The 17,673-nt window shown below is 54.8% G+C and overlaps 7 protein-coding genes across 7 annotated transcripts; 4 read left to right on the top strand and 3 right to left on the bottom strand.

Moving 5' to 3' along the window:
* Nucleotides 1-2,360: 2,360 nt before the first annotated feature.
* Nucleotides 2,361-3,664, top strand: LAESUDRAFT_651175 (FAD/NAD(P)-binding domain-containing protein; the record flags this gene model as incomplete). Its single annotated transcript, XM_040904288.1, has 4 exons — nt 2,361-2,832; nt 2,898-2,929; nt 2,989-3,480; nt 3,539-3,664. 4 exons carry the CDS (start codon nt 2,361-2,363, stop codon nt 3,662-3,664), a joined length of 1,122 nt encoding a protein of 373 aa, XP_040765253.1.
* On the bottom strand, nt 3,590-5,793 carry LAESUDRAFT_113298 (uncharacterized protein). Its single transcript, XM_040901213.1, has one exon. The coding sequence runs from the start codon at nt 5,652-5,654 to the stop codon at nt 4,074-4,076; it is 1,581 nt and encodes a 526-aa protein (XP_040765252.1). The 5' UTR covers nt 5,655-5,793; the 3' UTR covers nt 3,590-4,073.
* On the bottom strand, nt 5,577-7,258 carry LAESUDRAFT_608996 (uncharacterized protein; the record flags this gene model as incomplete). Its single annotated transcript, XM_040903142.1, has 8 exons — nt 5,577-5,668; nt 5,721-5,793; nt 5,850-6,005; nt 6,063-6,604; nt 6,662-6,782; nt 6,837-7,011; nt 7,067-7,154; nt 7,216-7,258. Coding segments are annotated over 8 exons (1,290 nt in total), but the record flags the coding sequence as incomplete, so codon positions are not given.
* Nucleotides 7,259-7,513: 255 nt separating this feature from the next.
* LAESUDRAFT_724968 (UBC-like protein) lies at nt 7,514-8,299 on the top strand. The gene is made up of 4 exons (XM_040908728.1): nt 7,514-7,550; nt 7,604-7,743; nt 7,812-8,017; nt 8,076-8,299. Exons 1-4 carry the CDS (start codon nt 7,541-7,543, stop codon nt 8,134-8,136), a joined length of 417 nt encoding a protein of 138 aa, XP_040765250.1. The 5' UTR covers nt 7,514-7,540; the 3' UTR covers nt 8,137-8,299.
* Nucleotides 8,300-8,703: 404 nt separating this feature from the next.
* On the top strand, nt 8,704-11,651 carry LAESUDRAFT_677971 (DUF590-domain-containing protein). The gene is made up of 5 exons (XM_040905674.1): nt 8,704-9,140; nt 9,192-9,471; nt 9,524-9,922; nt 9,971-10,802; nt 10,863-11,651. The coding sequence occupies exons 1-5, from the start codon at nt 8,905-8,907 to the stop codon at nt 11,423-11,425; spliced, it is 2,310 nt and encodes a 769-aa protein (XP_040765249.1). The 5' UTR covers nt 8,704-8,904; the 3' UTR covers nt 11,426-11,651.
* Nucleotides 11,652-12,125: 474 nt separating this feature from the next.
* On the bottom strand, nt 12,126-14,918 carry LAESUDRAFT_713601 (uncharacterized protein; the record flags this gene model as incomplete). The annotated part of the gene is made up of 1 exon (XM_040906990.1): nt 12,126-14,918. One exon carries the CDS (start codon nt 14,916-14,918, stop codon nt 12,126-12,128), a length of 2,793 nt encoding a protein of 930 aa, XP_040765248.1.
* A 1,925-nt stretch (nt 14,919-16,843) lies between these two features.
* LAESUDRAFT_112945 (uncharacterized protein) lies at nt 16,844-17,524 on the top strand. The gene is made up of 2 exons (XM_040901212.1): nt 16,844-16,941; nt 16,994-17,524. Exon 2 carries the CDS (start codon nt 17,008-17,010, stop codon nt 17,482-17,484), a length of 477 nt encoding a protein of 158 aa, XP_040765247.1. The 5' UTR covers nt 16,844-16,941; nt 16,994-17,007; the 3' UTR covers nt 17,485-17,524.
* Nucleotides 17,525-17,673: the final 149 nt, after the last annotated feature.

Here is a 17,673-nt window from a genome sequence, read left to right as displayed (position 1 = left end):
GGTTCAGGGGGATACTTTTGGGATCAGGGGGATCAGAGCGGCACGTTCCACGTGACTGTCTCTTTTTAGTCTTTTTGATCTCTTGTCCGGTGTTACCGTGACAATTCGAGCGAGATCGGTCAAACTGCACAACGGAAGTACGTGAGCAAAGAACAATAAAGGCAGTGGCAGGCACGTCAAGCACGATCAATGAAACATTCGAGGACCACGTGGAATCGAGGAAACTCACAGGTTGCGTACCTCTGAACGTCACTGACAAACGACGAGACAGCAGGACAGGCAATCCGTATCAAGGCGAAAATCCATGTATATCATTCGTCAAGTGTACGCATGACCTATGAATACTACCTCCAACCGGAGGAGAGCAGTAACCAATTGAGGGATGCGACCGTGCACACTCTGAGACGTCTCCCGAATGTGCAACCGGCGGCCGAGGTATAAAGAAATAGAGCACGTCGAATAAGAACATGTTAATAGCAAGAAGCGCTGTGAACGAACATCAAAATCAGAGCATAGACCATTTAATAAACGCCAACTACTCACCATGCACCGCCGCGAGGAAGTACATAATTAAGCGACGTGAGCATATATAAAGCAATAAGTACACGCTAACAGCAAGAAACACTGCAAATCAACATCGAAATCATTACAGACTACTCCCATGCACTGCCGTGAGGGGGTACGTAGAAAACGCCATCGAGCGACGTGAGCGGATAGAAAGCAAGAAAGCTCAACAGGGGCAGCGCGATGACGAGGAGGAGGGGCGAACGTTACGTAAACTACTTCCTAAAAGGTGTCGAACTGCAGCGACGATTATTACGTAAGCCGTTCGCGTCCACATTCTGTCAATAGCCAAATTACTTTGTTATTTGGAACTACAGATTTCTGTATCTATGTGTCAGACTAATCTCTCTGGGTATCGTGTAATGAATTATAAGTACATTGGAGGCTGAACTGTTACTAATACACCCGAGTCTGTGGCCACTTTGCACAAACACGAACTCAGGCGACATTACTATTACATACCGCGATGACCGAGCTGGCCGAGACAGTGCGCTTTGAATATTCCAAAACGTCACGATGGCTTGAGACAGTGTCTCTTTCCCAGCGAGTCGGCTTCCCAGGATCCCATTCCTCGATACTGAATTTTCCTTTTTAGGCATACGACTACTGTATCAAGAAAGTTCCCATCACATATCTTCCCCCCCTCCTCGTACGGTACATGTCATGCATGGACCTCCTTTCTGTCACTGTCATCTCAGGTTTGCTGGATATCCCATGTATATAAGGCGCCCTTTCGTCGAATGGAGGCCTCTATTCTTTCCCATTCACACTTTCTCATGTGCTCGGAACGACAATCGACGGTCATCTGTTACGCGGTTCGTTAGACTCTTAACTCGTGCATTCATGCACTTTCATGGACTTGATCTCGTACATAGCGGCTTGCTATGCTTTGGCGGCTGAGTCGACGATACTACCCGAGCTCTGTTGCCTGGCGGCGATCAGCTGCTGTTGAGCGGTGGATTGCTTCGCATCAAACACGTGTCGGACGCTGGCAGATGTGTCTTGGGTCGAGAGCTAAGCGCTGCCAGTAATACTGCACTGCATCACGGCCGTCTCTACGTAACAGACCTCCTGACTCAAGTCATGGGATTTTTGGTGCGTATTAGATATGTACAATACGTGGGACACAATAGACTTACTGTCAGTTTCGACGCTTCACGTCCACTCCACATGAATGTTGTCGCACTGCTTGTCGTACCTGTTTCCGACCGGGACGCCAGTCTTCGGTCCCTAATGCACGTTTCAAGTGCATATGCAGTTAGCCAACACAGAGCGCCTGATGAAAGAGTCATATCGCAGCAAGAGCAGTGATGATGCACATCAAGCTCCTGCTGGACACTCAAGGCACTCTTTTCCCGAGTCTCACCAACCGAGACGCTGAGAACTCTCCTTCATCTCCGTTGCAGACGTCCAGAGGTCAGTCCTTAATATGTCACAAGAAGCAACGCAGAGCTTCAAAATCGCGCGACGGAACGGCAGGCCATTCCCACTCCAGCGTCCGTATGATCTGCTGAATGGTTCACCCCCCAGCGCACAATCGCTGCCGATCTGTACACGCTCCCAGCCCGGGCTTCTCGCTTGCAATACTCCCGCGAGACGCCGGCGCAGGGTACAAGTAATGAGCTCAACGCTGGTCAGCGGGCCAAGCCGCAGACGCCAACGCACCTTCACCCTCAGAGCTCGTCCCGACACCCTTCCTCGTGCTGTCCTTGGGCCAATCGTGCTGACAGGCCTTGAAATCCACGCTCAGCCACGGCGAAACCGCATCTCGGTTGGTCATGTCGAAGGAGGGCGGCATGAAGAGCAACGTCGTGATCGTGGGCGGCGGACACGCCGGTGCACACCTCGCAAGATCGCTCTCTGGAACACTCGATCCGTCCAGATACAACCTCATTTTGGTCAACGAACGCCCGTTCGCGATCCACCTCCTCGCAGGCGCCCGTATGACGGTCACCACCGAAGGCAACATCGACAGCCTCGCCCTCATCCCGTACGACAAACTGTTCATCAACGGCAACGGACGACTCGTCGTGGACCGGGTCACTGCGATTGAGGAGACGGCGCCGGGACAGGGCAGGGTGCTCGTGCTGCAAAGTGGTGAGAGGCTGCCGTACGCCGTCGTCGTCTTGGCGTGTGGGTTCTCGTGGTCAGGGCCGCTGGACTTCCCGTACAGCCACGAGGACATGCGCGCGCACCTTGCCAACTGGCGCAAACGATATGCACGAGCACAGCATGTCGTCTTGATTGGCGGAGGGGCTGTCGGCATCGGTGAGACGGATACAAATATTGTGGCGCTGAGCACCCCGACTGAATCACTTACCGTACGCACGCAGAAACTGCAGGAGAGCTCAGAGACATGTATCCTGTATGTCCACTGTTCCCACACACGAATGGTATACCAATTCTTGCGCGTGGAACTGACAGGATAAGAAGATCACCATCGTCCAAGCGGACACGATGCTTCTCAACGCGACCTACCCAGAGAAGTACCGCCGAGAAGTCGAACGCCGCGTGCGGGCGCGCAACATCGATTGCGTCTTCTCCGAGCTCACGGACTACGTCCCCGAGTACGCCGGCATCGGGCTCACAACGCGCAGCGGCATGGCGTTACCCACCGCAGACCTCATCGTGCCGACGTTCGGCCCGCGTCCAAATACTGCATGGATCGCGTCGCTCGGCGCGGACGTCCTCGACGAGCGCGGCCTCGTGAGGATCGAGCCGACCTTTGAGGTTGTGGGTCACCCTGGTGTGTTCGCGATCGGCGACATCACGGACTGTAATGAGCAGAAGCAGGCGCAGAAGTACCCCGCGCACGTCGCGGTGGCCGTGCCGAACATCATGAGCTACTTGGAGGGCCGGCCGCTGACAAAGACGTACAAGGGGAGCATGGAGATCATACTCATTCCCATAGGCAAGGTGCGTGTGCCCGCAAGAAAATAAGCGATGGCGCTTGGCAGCACTGATGCGTGGACAGAATCGTGGCGTCGCTTATTACGACCTTCTGTGGGGCGTGATAGTGGGAGATTGGTTTGTACGATGGTTAAAGGGCAAGGATCTATTCGTGAAGAAGACAAGACGAGCAAGAGGCCTGGCATCATGAACGTACACTTTCCTTACTGTATAGACCGAAATATTCTCCTCCTTAATACTTTTTGCTCGATCTGTTCATGAGCAAAAGGTCTTTCATCGTATCATTTGGTCGCATGAATTGCAGGGTAACGACGGATTGGAAGGCAACGCATATACCCGGATATCTATATGTAGCGCATTATCTCGGCCATCACAAGTTCTGGTACCGGTTGTGCAGGGTGTTCGACTTGCGAGGTTTCTCGGTCCAATGAATAATCGATGTCAAATTACGAATCTCTCGATGTAAGGAATGCAGCAGCGATGAAGGGAGCCGCAATTTTATACAGCAACGCCGAAATGTTCTGCCCGTACAAACAGCATAATATAAAGTCCACAAGTTTCCAAACCGTCCTTCCAGTCAATCGGACGCTCACGCTCACTCACGCAGGCGCACCTACTCCCTGAGGACCCTGGGCGCCCTCTGTCGCCCCAGAGACCTCTATCCCTGCAAACTGATTCGGCAAATCATGATACTGTCCTTGCCACCCAACCTGCGGCTGCTGGCTGTTGACGTTGACATGGTTGACGTACGAGTCCGGCACAGCACCCTGAGGCGAGTCCGCTGGCGGCGATGCTCCGTAAGCAGGGGCAGCCTGAACATAGGAAGGCGCCCCATACGTGGGTGGTTGTTGCTGAATGTCGGCTGTGGGGCTACTTGGAGGAATGGCCCCAGCTTGCTGTTGCTGTTGCTGCTGCGGATGCTGCCCGGTCTCAAGCTCGCCGCCGGGCTGCTCTTGCTGGACGGTCGAGACGACAGGTTGGGCGTGGAGGTCGGTATTTGACTGTGTTGGCGCTCTGGTAGCGGTAGCGGCCACGGGATACGGGGACCCTTCTTGCGCTTGTTGTGGCTGGATATATGCCTGCGGCGCCTCTATGTGACCTGGTGTCTGCTGCTGCGGTTGCTGTTGCTGTTGCTGTTGCTGCTGCTGTACATACACCTGCGCCGTTTCCACATGAGCTGGTGTCTGCTTCTGCTGCTGTTGCTGCTGCTGCTGCAGTTGCTGCACATACGCCTGCGCCGCCTCTACCTGACCTGGTACCTGCTGCTGCTGCTGCTGGACCGCATCCTGCGAACCAGCCCGCGGAATCCGTGGTTGCGCCGGGCCCTCCTTCACGCCCGGCACTGAGATAAAGTACACAGCGCCAGTCGGGTCCTTCCCGCCCTGCGCATAGTACTGAGCCCACGCTTGCACGTTCTGGTCCGGGTACGATGCCGCTGGGTCGTAGACGTACGGCGGGCCTGCTTTGCGAGCTGGCGGTGATTGCTGAGCAGGCTGAGGCTGAGGCTGCAGCTGCGGCTGAGTTTGTGCTTGGAGCTGAGGCTGAGGCTGAGGCTGCTGTTGCGGTTGAGGTTGCGGTTGTGGCTGGACTTGGGGCTGCCGTAGGGCTTGCGGCGGCGACTGTTGGTATTGAGCCTGAGGTTGCGATTGCGGACGTGGCTGCGCCTGCGCTTGTACCTGTGCTTGCACCCCAGGCTGGGCGCCCGGATATCCCTGCGGTTGCGCCTCCGGCTGTGGACCATACGGGGCTCCGTAGCTCGGTGTCTGTGCGTACATCGTCTGTGGCCGTTGTGCGTACTGTTGAGCCTGCGCGGCACTCGCTCCCTCGGGCCGGCGAGAGAATGACGCTGCAGCCTGAGGTGCAGGTGCAGGAGTGGAAGCGAAATAAGCGTTGTATCCTGGCCGCTCGTAACCGGCGGGATTCCAGCCGTATGGTTGCGGCTGGGGAACCGGACTGGGCGCGTACCCTGGTCGGACACGAGAATCCTGGGGAGCACCGTACGTTTGGAAAGGTGGTTGCGTGTAGGGCGGCCGGGAATCATACACTGCGATGCGGGATAGGTCAGACGACCGACCCGAACGATGGAGACGTGCGAGACACTTACTTGCTGTGTGTCTGGCGAGGCTCTCCTCCATCATACGGTCAAATATTGTCCGGGCCTTGACAAATGTCTCGTTCATGGAGACAAGATCAGCTGCATCGGTGTGTGAGCCAATGACGACCTCAAGTCAGGACGATATACCAACCTCGCTTCTGGCTGTACTTATCAATCAACTTGACGATCTTGGGTCGCAAAGACATACAGTTCCGGTACAATTCCTGCATAACACGATCATGTAAGAGATGTGACGGTATCGAGATAATGGAAGGCGTACCTGAATCTCCTCGTTATCGGCCAAATTATCCTTCGAAGCATCCATCTGACGAAGCAAAGTAAGGAGACGATCGACATTAGCGGCTTGGCTGAACACAGCCGCTTCCTGCTCGGCCTCTTTCGCGATCTCAGCGGCCGTTGGTTCTGGCAGAGGTTCCTATCATCGGCTCAACTAATCAACCTCCAGCAAAGAACGCGTTAAAAGCAGACATACCACATAGTTGACTGGGAAAATACCCGTTCTTCCCTTCAACTGACCACGCCACCAGTCCTTATATCCCCGATCCACCACTTTGATGATATCACCCTTTTCGAAAGCCAACTCCCCTGGCTCAGTCGGCTCGAAAGTATGCAGCGCACGAACGCGAGTGACTATTGGAATATTCTGGGACTGCGAGCCCGCGCTCGCGCTGGGCGCCGGCGAGGCACTCGTAACTGCGGTCGTCTGCGTCCCTTGAGGGCTCACCGTGTCTGCATTCACCGCCGGATTCGCAGAGGGTACATAGCCACCATAGGAAGGCGGCTGAGAGTAGCTCTGCTGACGGGAGGATGTTGTCGAATCATGGTGGTCGGAGCTCGTACCGGAACCTCCAGCACCGCTGGAGGAGGCGAGAGAGTACTGTTCCCATGGCGGGCGGCCACCCTTGTCTTGCATGGACATCTCGAGTACACGCTGAAGCTCCTCCTCCTCGCGCCGGCGCACCTCATCCTCGACATCCGGCGGCGGCGGCTCGTCAGGAGCTTCAAATTTGTAGCCTGGTGCATGATGATGGGTCAGCGTTTGCTACGGAAAGAGGTAATGAAACTGCACACCTTTGTTTTTCAGCGATTCGTAACATTCCTCCATGACGCCCAGCGTCGGGTCCTTCTCGAAATCCGCAGTCCATTCGGCCACGAGCGACAATGCCCTGTGTCGTACTTTGTCATGTGTTGTCTGTCCAAAGCTGTCGGTTGAAAAGCAAAGGATCAAGACAGTATGGAGACGTACTCGGTCGGTGATCAGCTTCTCCAACCCCTGCGTGAATGCGCGCGACGCGATTTCTCTGTGCACTTCGATCCCACAATTCTTCGTCAACGATTCCGCGAGAGTCAGTGTGTATAGCTGAACATTTGGGTTTCGGTGCGCAAGCCGCTTGAGCACGGCCGCAACGACGTTCCGAGCACTTTAAATCGAGACATCAGCAGGCCGAATCCGACTGCGATGGGATGAATACATACCCTTGTTCTCCATCGTCTTGCACCTTGTCGCAGAGATTCAAGATGAGCTCCCAGTTCTCGCTGGTGAGATTCTCATCTGTGGTTTTGGCTAGCAGAGTATGTCAAGCATGTGTATGTGTACCAGAAAGGCACGCAGTCTCGATGCTCACCGACAATCTCATCGTATGCATTGGGCTGGGTGCTCCGGAACATCTCTGTAGTGACGACGACAGCGACCGTCGAGCTGAATACTGTGTTGCTAGGAGAGCCGTGAGTGGAAGAATGCGACTTGCAGCAGTTGATCAAGTGGTGTGGTGATTGATACTGCGGCCGGCGGTGTTGATGGCTGTACTGCTAAGAACGGAATAGGCGACCGGAACCATAGACTGAGGTTACCTTCACAACGCGAATTGACCATATTCGGGTGGCTCTGTGGTCGTCAATTCCACCTGCACTGCTCTTTACGCCGCCACTCACTCCCTTTCTCTCGTCCCAATGGCAAAGGGTGATGGTTTATATGATGCTGCGATTGACCAGGGTCTCATTATCGCGATGCAGTACCACGCAACTTCCGCTTGCTCGAAGAGCTTGAGAAGGGCGAGAAGGGTATCGGCGACGGCTCGTGCTCGTACGGACTGGAGGATGGAGACGACATCATGATGAGCCATTGGAATGGCACGATCATCGGCCCCGGGCATGTGAGTGCATCACTGCGCATCACCTACGAAAGGCGTCTGCAAGGAGACGGGGCTGATCGCTCGCACAGACGGTACATGAGAACCGGATCTATAGTCTGAAGATAATATGCGGGGACGAATACCCAGATCGACCTCCTACAGTGCAGTTCGTATCCCGTGTCAACCTGCCCTTCGTGAGCCAGGTGGACGGGAAGGTGGATCCGTCGAAGTTGAATGTGCTGGCGCATTGGAACAGAAACTGCAGTCTCGAGACAGTCTTGGTGGAGATCCGCAAGTGCGTGCAGATCAGCTTTCAGAATTTACGCTTTGCTGCTAACACTTTGCATTCTCAGAGAGATGGCGTCGTTTAACAACAGGAAGCTTCCTCAGCCTCCCGAAGGTAGTACATTCTAGGATTAACACTGCTCGTTGCAATCAAGTTTGATGTGTTCGGGGACTCCCCGTACCTGCTTCGAAGATACTTTGTTGCTATTACATTCAATATCCATCGTGTCATGTTGTACAAATCATCAAAGGGAATCTGAATACGGTCGATATGCCTCGCTGAACAAGACCACGTTTCTTTGTTTGCCCGCGTATCCAAATCATTTGAGCAAGACCCTTTCACGGGCGTATATGGTTGGGGACGCCACTTGAGTTCCTCGAGTACTTCGGGGAGGTGCGGCCTCAACCGACGCTCGGTCATTAGCCACGTGCGCGACCGTGATGGCATGACACAGAATACCTTGCGATCCCGGATATTCTGTCCAGATCCTCGCAAAGGACACCTAAGCTAAAGCACAGACATATCAACGACAGCTAAACAGTATGTCGCCGCGAGCTCTCTGTGGTGGAGGACCTGCGCGCGCCTTGCCACGTGATGACATCGCCCTAAGCGCCCGCACCGCGCTATTCATAGATCCATCAAATCGGCTCTGCTGGCTTCCCAATATATATAATAGCTCGTTTGCTTTTTGGAATGGTCAAGACCTCCTTTCTCCTCCTGTGACCTTCTTGCTTATTGATTGCTTTCTCTGTTGCAAAGGCCCGCTCAATTTGTTTGTGGAGTCGATCCACTTCAAGGCCGTCCAAAGTCGGCAAGTCTATGTCAACCCACTCTGAGGTCATCCGAAGCCACTACAGACTTCAGATCAAAACCGCCATCTTCCCTGCGAACCACTCATGGCACCGCAGGTTGATCTAGTTCTAATCTTCCGCTCCAGCCCTGGCAAGGTGCTCTCGAGGCCCCAGGCGAGGGAGAATGCGCGGCAGGCGACCAGTCAGTACACAAAGCTCCTTGACGTCCTGCAGAAAGGCGGACTACGGGCGGTTGGCAAGCGCGGGGAGAACGACGGACAATTGCTCGTATTCGTGTCGTGTCCTCGGAGCACGCTAACACGGCTGGCGCAACGCGAACGGTGCGTTGCCACATTCGTCCACCACGAGAACAACCTGAAACTGTCGCGTAGCCATTCCGACTTCATTAATGGTCTGCCGACTGCCAACCCCACTGCTACGCTCGATCTCGATACGGAGCCCCTCTCGCCTGCTGACCACTTGCGGCTCGTACACACATATGTCACGTCGACCGTCTCCGACGGAGGGCTGGGCATCGCCCCTGGCTCGAGCGAGTGGGATCGCGTCGAGTCCATTATGATGCTCCACGACTACGACTTCAATGACAAGTGGATCCGCTCTTGGACACGGCGCGAGCTCGGTTTCGTCAAGTTTGACAATATCAGAAAGCATGTGCGTCCGCCCTCGCGTGCTCGCTCCTGACAAGGCTGACCCTCCCCTACAGTTCGGCGAAGCGATCGCGCTGTACTTTGCCTTCTTGTCGTATTACACCAAATACCTTATTTTCATCTCCGCGGTCGGCGCGTGGTTCTACTTTTTCAGCGAGGCATATTCGGCTGTGTACTCGTGCATACTCCTCCTATGGTCCGTCGCCTTCGTCGAGTCGTGGCGCATCCAGCAGCGGATCCTCTCCGTGCGCTGGCGCACGCGGGGATCATTCCGCGTCGAGAAGCGGCGTGCGCAGTACGTGCCGATCTCCTGGTGGCAGAAGGACCTGCGCATGATCGCCGGCATGCCCGTCATCGCACTGTTCGCAGTCGTGCTTGCCACGCTGCTGACGTGTATGTTCGTTGTCGAAGCATTCGTGACGGAACTGTATACTGGCCCCGGACACCGGTTCCTGGTGAGTCGTGTGACTGTGGCGCCACTCACATCACTGATCTTTCTGAAGGCGTTTGCGCCGACGATCGTCGTCTCCGTCGCCGTCCCTCGCTTCCTCAAACTCTACCACGAGTACGCCGTCGCGTTTACCAATTGGGAGGACCATGGGCACCAGTCGACGCATGACGCCTCGCTCACGCTTAAGACGTTCTCGCTCTCGGCCATCGTCGAGTATCTCGGCCTCGCACTGTCTGCATTCATCTACGTGCCGTTCGGCGAGGAGGTGATGACGTTCGTGCAGAACGTCATCGAGCGCGACCCGACGTCGAACATCTCCATCAAGGACGCGCTGCGCTATGCGTTCGCAGGCAAAACGCTCAAGTCCCGCGCGAGCAGGACCCTGCAGGAGGCGGCCGCGTCCGCGAGTGCGAGGCACGGTGGGAAGCTGAGCGGTAAGGGCATGTGGGAGATGGACATGATGAGTGCCCGCAAGAAGCTGAGCCCGACGCGGCTGCAGGACCAGATGTTTGCGTCGACGGTGACGAACCAGGTCGTCAATGCGTTCCTTGAGATCGGCCTGCCGTATGTCCTGCGCGCGGTCACGTCGTTCCGGCGGGGGCACGGACTCGGCTTCTCGACGCACACGACGCAAAAACAGGACAGTGGGAAGAAGAGTCCCAAGAAAGTCTCGTTTGAGGACCAGCCCAGAGAAGTTTGCGAGGGGAGTGATAAGGCGGATGGGCAGGTGAGCGAGGCAGATGGGAAGGAGGAGCGGCAGTTCCTTGAGGAGGTGTGGCGGCAGGTGGCGCTGCCGCACTACGACCTGTTCGAGGATTACAGCGAGATGGTCACACAGTTCGGTTACGTCGCACTGTGGTCGACTATTTGGCCGCTCGCATCTGGTAAGTGCTCGTTGAACGATATACACGACCGCCTGCGGCTAATCCAAGAGCTATTTCCAGTGATGGCGCTCACGAACAACTGGTTCGAGCTGCGCTCAGACGCGTTCAAGATCGCCAGACACGTCCGGAGGCCTATCCCCTCGCGCACAGACACCATCGGCCCGTGGCTCGATTCGCTCTCCTTCCTCGCCTGGCTCGCGGCGCTCACCAACTCGGCGCTCGTGTACCTCTTCCGGCCGTCGGACCACTGCAAGCCGCTGGGCACGACGCTCGAGCGCAAGCATGTATATCTCAGCGAAGGAAACTCGTCCTCGCGGCAGCTCCTCCTGAGCGCGCTGCTCGTCGCGCTCGCCGCGTCGCATGGGTATATCCTCGTGCGTATGCTCGTGCGCCATGTTCTTGAGCGATTGCTCTGGCGCGGAAGTCAGGAGGCGGGTGATGCAGAGCGGGTCGAGACGGCGGTGAAGGAGGAGTATTTGAAGTCGTTGGGCGTCGCGGACGTTACGGCTCAGGAGGAGTATGAGAAGACGGGGGATGTGCCTGAGAAGGATGAGCAGTGGGAGTCGTTCTGGGTTTATGATGAGGGGCTTGACGAGCTCTCGAGGGAGACGAAAGAGTCGTGAGGGGCTGATATCTGGTGAGAGAGGGGGGTTGTGAATGGTGTGTTCGATCTCTGGAGGCGATGAGGGTGGAAGGTTGTTTTTCATTTGTTTTGCATGGACTATCTTACTTCATGCATACTGCGCCTGGAACAGATCATATTCTTCGCTATCAGAGTTGGCTTATCGTATTCGCTGCGTCGCGATTGTATATTGTATTTATAGGGAGAATATGCATTCAAAAGCTGCCTAATTGATGGTTTTGATCTGCAGCGATAGACTAAGACAGGACAGGAGCGACTACCGGCTTCGTGCGAACTATCAAGCGCAAGTGGGGGATAGCGCATCTTCTGCGTCGACGATGCTTTTACTATTGCTACTAGTAGGCAACATCCACGCGGGAGTGATACCTATCTCTCTGCAAACGTTACGGCGGTAGCAACGGCACATGTGAAGGCAGACGCAGGCGCGATGGCTCTGCTCGAGATGCAAACAGTGCGCTGTCATGGCAATCCTATGGCATAGAACGATAGCAACATAACGTGATATTCGTACGCTGGGTATAAAAGGGAACTCATACACAAGTTTTGAGACTAAAGAGGGCGCATGAATGCCCTACATTATAATCGCGATAATGCAAACGAAACCACCATCTCATCCGTACAGCCCACAAGCATGCTGCGACCGTCGACGACAAACGACAACAAAGAAGCGATACCTCCCCTCAGACATCCGAACACTGCGACAAACGCATCTTGTCCGAAAGCAAGTGCGATTCTCCAATGTGCAAGGTCCCGCCTGCACGTTCGCTTCGTTGAAGCAGGTCCTCCCACTTGTCCGCCTTCTCCTGTTCCGTCCACACATGCCGCGGAGACTCAATCTCGCGGAAAGTAAGTGGAGATTGATTGTGCGACGAAGCGGTCGAGGGCGACAAGGACGTCGAGGATGGTGAAAGGGAGGTCTGTGTTGTGGGAGAAGCGTTCCTCGCTGTGCTCGTCGATGTCCGACTGAGTGGCTCCGCATCGACGAAAATCTGAGTATGGGCCCGGGGCGTACGAGGAGTGAGGGGAGGATTCGGGGATACGTTTGCAACTTTGTCTGATATAGTAAGCTCGATGCTCGCAGGCTTTCTGCGCGGGTTCCGCCTCGGCAGCGGGGGCGGGCCTGATCCAGAGGCTGCCAACGGCGTAGAAATGAAGTTGTTGACAGGGTCATGCGTGCTGAACGACGGCATCTGAGGCGACGGGGAGCGTTCCGGCATCTCAACATCTTGGCTACCAGCACCACGGTGTCGAGATGGTAGAGGTAAGGAAGGCACTTCTTCGTCAGGCGTGCTCGGGAATCGTCGATGATCGGGCTCTGAATGTGAACGGCTCGGCCTACGTTTTCTGCGCTCATTCTCCTTGCTACCAGCAGATTGCAAGCGACTGAGCATATGTTCAGGAATGACATATTGCCCGAGCTTGGACTTCGGGGTGCTCGGCTTGTGCCCCGATGGCGATTCCTCGGGGTATGAAGACGATGACGACCTTGGAGATTGTGGCCTAGGAGAAAAACCAGATGACGCGAGGTCTGACGATACGGGCGATGAAGAACGCGTCGTTGTACTGAGATGGGGAACAGAAGGCAGCGAAGACGCCTTTCCTCCCGTGGAAGGGCGAGATGCGATCGTGTGGCGCATAGAAGTCTTGAGTGATAAGCCAGTGGATGGACGCACCCGTGCATACGACGCACGAGAAGAAAGTGTCTGGGAAGTCTCGTCGGGCGTATGATCCCGTACTGGAGACTGCCGTATGTCGACGGTCGTACGCGTTTCTGTCAGCTTCTGTAGATCTACTGGTAATGGAGGCACAGGCGGCGGCGTCGAAGTCCGTTGATGCCGATATTTGTCCCGCAATCCGCCTGTGCTGATTCGCTTCACAAGCTTCCAGAACTTCCCTGAGGCATGTTCCTCCTCCCCGTCTTCTTGATCCTTGTCCTTCGCAGACTTGACTGGATACAAGCCTCGCCGTTCCTCCACAGAACCCCCTCCCATGGATCTTCCTTTCCCATGAGAGCCCCGTTTACCTGTCGGAGTCGAATGGCGCGAACTGATGCTCCCCATCGAGGTATCGAACTGGTCATCCACGGACATCCGGATCGGTGATCTTGGAGACTTGGGAGCAAGCGGATAACCATCATACGGGCGCCAATCATCGTGATCTAAACGATGAGCTGGTGATGGAGAAAAGTCCCGATCGCCCTTGACGATATCGGCCACTTTCTTGAGTCTGCCAGACACCTTGCGTGATAAACTCCTATGGTGCTTGCGCGGAACATCATTGAAGGTGAAGCGTTGATCCAACTGAGGTGAATAATCTTTCGAGCTTCCAAACGGTACCACGTGCCCTGAACTGCTACCGAATACCGTGTAATATGGGCCACTAGCCTGTTCTTCCTCATCGTCCTGCACATTGTTTCGTGCCGCCGCAGTGAGCAGCCCTTCGGTACTATGCCTGTTGCCGGATGAGATCGTGGTGACGCCCCTGCTTAAATCCCGAACGTTGTCATTCCAGCCGGACAACTCCGCGATCTCCTCCCGTCGTAGCTCCTGCTGCTTGTAGGCTAGCGCAACTTGTCCTGCAGGCGTGATACCGGCAGGAATCGGTCTAGGAGTGGCCGTGCTGAGAGGGACAGTGCCAGCTGCAGGTTTTGGAGGCGTGATGTGCAAAGTCTCCATTGAGCGCATCCGCCGCTTGGCGGAGGAAAGGGATCGATGCCGAGCGGGTTCTTCAGAAACCCCGGCGCTGGGCTGGGTTGAAGGCCGGCTACTTCGCCGTCGCAAAACGTTTCGAGGTTTTGGATCATCAACCTTCGCAAGACTACGCGACGAGGATGACGTATCCCTCGAGCCCTCTCTCTGTGCCAGCATTGACGCAGGTCCAGGCGAAGTAGTGGGGCGCTCGTGAAAGCCCGTGATTGGCCTGGATACATGTGCTCTACTGCGTGACGACGCAGAGATCTCCGAGTCCGACGGCAACGATACAGTTGATGAGCTTGCTAAGGTGTGCTTCGCCGGCTTGCTCAAAAGCCGCTTCATGTCTAGGGTAGGACCAACATCTCTGTCCGCACTTGCACCAGATGACTTGTGTGATCCTGGCGTACGAACTGGCAAGGTAGTTACTGCCCCTGCAGATAGCAGAGCGCGTTTAGACGAGGGCAGTCGCGTACTGAAAGCCGCCCCAGTGACTGCGGGTGCGAATGTGTCCAAGTCTGTGAATGAGTGGATACTCAGGGGTGAACTTGTTGGCTGTGAGAAGCTGTGCTTGGGGAGTGGCGTGGCGCTGAATTCTTCACGTGAATGGAGGTGATGAGAACCAACTGTCTTAGATCTTTCCGGCCGCAGCGGTCCATTGGCAGGGATGGTTGACTTAGTAGGCGCGTCAAGGGTATGGGATTTACCAGGGAGCCTGCGTAATCCTGAGGGAGTGGCGCGCTGCTTGGGGTGGCTGTCAGACGAACTATGGTCTGCTTGCATCGGGTTGTGTTTTAGGGCTGATGTAGCTAGACAACTGCGATTCTGTCAAAAGAAAATCAGCTTCAGTGACATTGCTTGCTATCATAGAGCTGAAATGAAGGCAAATTAGCTGAGCTACAGGCATCGTGCTTGCTGTCAAGGAAGGGCAGTGAAGCAGCCGGGCGTGGTTTATAGGAAAATCACGCCACTCTTGAAGCTGATGACCTGCTCGGCAGTGATGAGGAAGGAGGCCGGATGGCATGTTATATTGAAAGAAAGTTCGATGCAAACAGTGTAGCAAAGATGACTTGAAATCAGGGTGGTAGCTGGCACTGCCAGGCTGCGAACAGCTGCATAGTAAGCAAGTTCCGAGCGGTTGCCCTTGACCTCACAAGCTCGACAACGTGGCGGCAATCTACCCGGCTATCCTTTCAAATGAATCCGAATTCTCCCAGCACTCATGTCTCAGGCACAAAATCAAATAACGAGGAAACTTACAATAGATGACAAAAGCGTGGAAGGCAGGATACGTGGATAGTATTGACAGCGCTAGCAAAACCTGGACACATGAGGAGCTCTAGGTAACCGCATGCAAGAGCAAGTGACAACTTACATTTTCAGAGCTGACGACGCAAGAATTTCGCCCAAAGGCAGCAGAGTCGAGCAATTATATAAGCACACTTCTTCAGCGTAGGATGTCGTAAAGAATGAACACGTGTGGAACGACCGGGTAGGTATGGAGACTCGGTCGGTGGAGGATTATCAGAAGGGGTAACGGAAGCTCAGGCAGGCCGTGTCCTCTGGAAGGCGTGCTGAGTGAAATGAACGACACAGTAGAGACAGGCGAAAAAGAGCGTGGGCTACAATGAGCGGTTGGACACGAAGACGGAATGGACGTCGAAGACAAAATGAAAACCTGGGGGCTGCACGTGGCGCCGGATGCGGAATTCATTGAAGGCTGCACTTAAGCGCCCGCCACCGGTTGTCGAGGACACGGATTGCATCCGAGCGCCCGTTGATTGGCCGGTCGACAGCCATCAACTTTGTGGCCACAGCTCAATCCCACCCAACTTGCAAGCATCGAGCTCAAGCGGCGTTCTTGTTTCTGGATTCCGGAGTATAGACAAGTTTGATCATATAAGCTGAAGGTGGTAGCTGAACGGCGCCGTTTATTATGGCGTTTCAGGTCAATTACTGAGTGGCCACCGCCTCGAGGGTTGCGCAAGCAGCACAAAATTAGCGGAAATTAACGAAAAGGTCCAGGCATCTGGCATTAGATACAGTGCCACAGCAGCTGACCCGCCTCTCGCACAATCCCTGGCAGGCGCAGGGGCATCCGAAAGCCATTTGATCAATGAATGGTGAGTGAAAATGAGACGCAAAAAACATGATCCTCCCCTCCATCCGCACAATTTACCCATGGTGATGCGGCTGTTAGACTCGTGGAATATGCGAGGACTGCTGACCTCGCTGAGGTGACGAGAAAACCCGTGTGCCCCAGGGCGAGACAGCCCATTGGCACTGGCCGGGTGGCGTCTTTCTCGGAGAATGCGTACATCCGTTGTCTGTGCCACTGATATGAGCAGATTTAATGTGCGGGTACGTCCAGATCGGTCGGCTACGCGTCTGGAAAGCAACGTTGCATCGGCTGAAGGAGAATGGGCCACTGAGAATTGTGCACAAGCCAGAGGGTGGTCTCTCCCAGCTGTGGATAATCATAAGCGCGATCACCGGAAATTTTCGCGAGGAAACACGAGGACTAATGTTGATCGACGGTATGGCAACTCTTCGCAACAAACACACGTTCACTACAGCTGGATGAAGGTCATCTAGATGCGGCGCACTGCGGATACAAGCCCGGGCCCCAGATCTGGTGATATGATCGCGAAGACGTGGGTTGTACTTCACCAATTTGTGAATTTCCATCTCTTCACCTCGGCTACTAGTCTACCCTTCTCGACGTATATATGTACTGAGGATGTTGAGGGTCGACAACGGTCGTCACAGACGTCCTAGCAAGCACTTGGCCATCCGTTCCTTTGAGGTGGGACTCAGACACTGCCGCTACAAAGGTGATGAACTCACCGACTCTTTAGATCCTACTGACAACATGAACTTCAACAAGGTCTACGTTATCCAGTTCTGGCGGTCGGCGAATTTCGACCCTAAAATCCCTCTGCACTGGGAGGTCGCCATCGAAACTAGTCCGAAAGTCGGAGAAAGGAGGTTTGGTCGAGTCTTCAACATCGTAGGCTTCCCCGGCAACTTTGCTTTCGAAATGCTCGACAACGTTGAGTTCACGAAGCCTCCACCGTTCGCCGGCCTCATGACCGTGGGGATTATCAAGAGCAACGACATAGATAAGATGACAAACGTGATACAGAAGGTCGATATCGTTGAGGATGATCATTGGAACTGCCAGAACTGGACACACGCCGTCCTTCGAAAGTGCAAAGCCGAAGGCCTCGGCATATTCTACGAGGGCTCGTTCAAGCATCTGCAGTCAATGATGCGTGAGTCATGGAATAGATGGGACCTTGGGAATGAAGAGCCCTACGACCCGCGCAACGAGACCTCTTCCTCCTAGGGATCGCACATGTGCTAATATTGTTTCCTCGTCATCATCAATCTGTTTCCAATCGGATTTTTATGTATCGGAACGCACCATCTAAATATTTTCCTCATGCGTGTATGTCAATGGTTCCAAAACAATTGTTATATCTATTCTCTCTGGGAAGTCATACATACTAACCTGTTGTTCACGTCTGTGGCGCTC

The sequence above is a fragment of the Laetiporus sulphureus genome (assembly GCF_001632365.1).
Source record: "Laetiporus sulphureus 93-53 unplaced genomic scaffold LAESUscaffold_15, whole genome shotgun sequence".
NCBI classification, from domain to species: Eukaryota; Fungi; Basidiomycota; class Agaricomycetes; order Polyporales; family Laetiporaceae; genus Laetiporus; species Laetiporus sulphureus.
Note: the sequence above shows the minus strand (reverse complement) of the source record. Positions and strands in the feature narration are given on the sequence as shown.

Coding starts and splice junctions, on each gene's coding strand:
- LAESUDRAFT_677971 (XM_040905674.1), top strand. CDS start 8,905: ATGGCACCGCAGGTTGATCTAGTTCTAATCTTCCGCTCCAGCCCTGGC. Junction 9,472..9,523: donor TTGACAATATCAGAAAGCAT/GTGCGTCCGCCC, acceptor CCTCCCCTACAG/TTCGGCGAAGCGATCGCGCT. Junction 10,803..10,862: donor TATTTGGCCGCTCGCATCTG/GTAAGTGCTCGT, acceptor AGCTATTTCCAG/TGATGGCGCTCACGAACAAC.
- LAESUDRAFT_113298 (XM_040901213.1), bottom strand. CDS start 5,654: ATGAACGAGACATTTGTCAAGGCCCGGACAATATTTGACCGTATGATG.
- LAESUDRAFT_724968 (XM_040908728.1), top strand. Junction 7,744..7,811: donor CGATCATCGGCCCCGGGCAT/GTGAGTGCATCA, acceptor TCGCTCGCACAG/ACGGTACATGAGAACCGGAT. Junction 8,018..8,075: donor GTCTTGGTGGAGATCCGCAA/GTGCGTGCAGAT, acceptor TTGCATTCTCAG/AGAGATGGCGTCGTTTAACA.
- LAESUDRAFT_112945 (XM_040901212.1), top strand. CDS start 17,008: ATGAACTTCAACAAGGTCTACGTTATCCAGTTCTGGCGGTCGGCGAAT.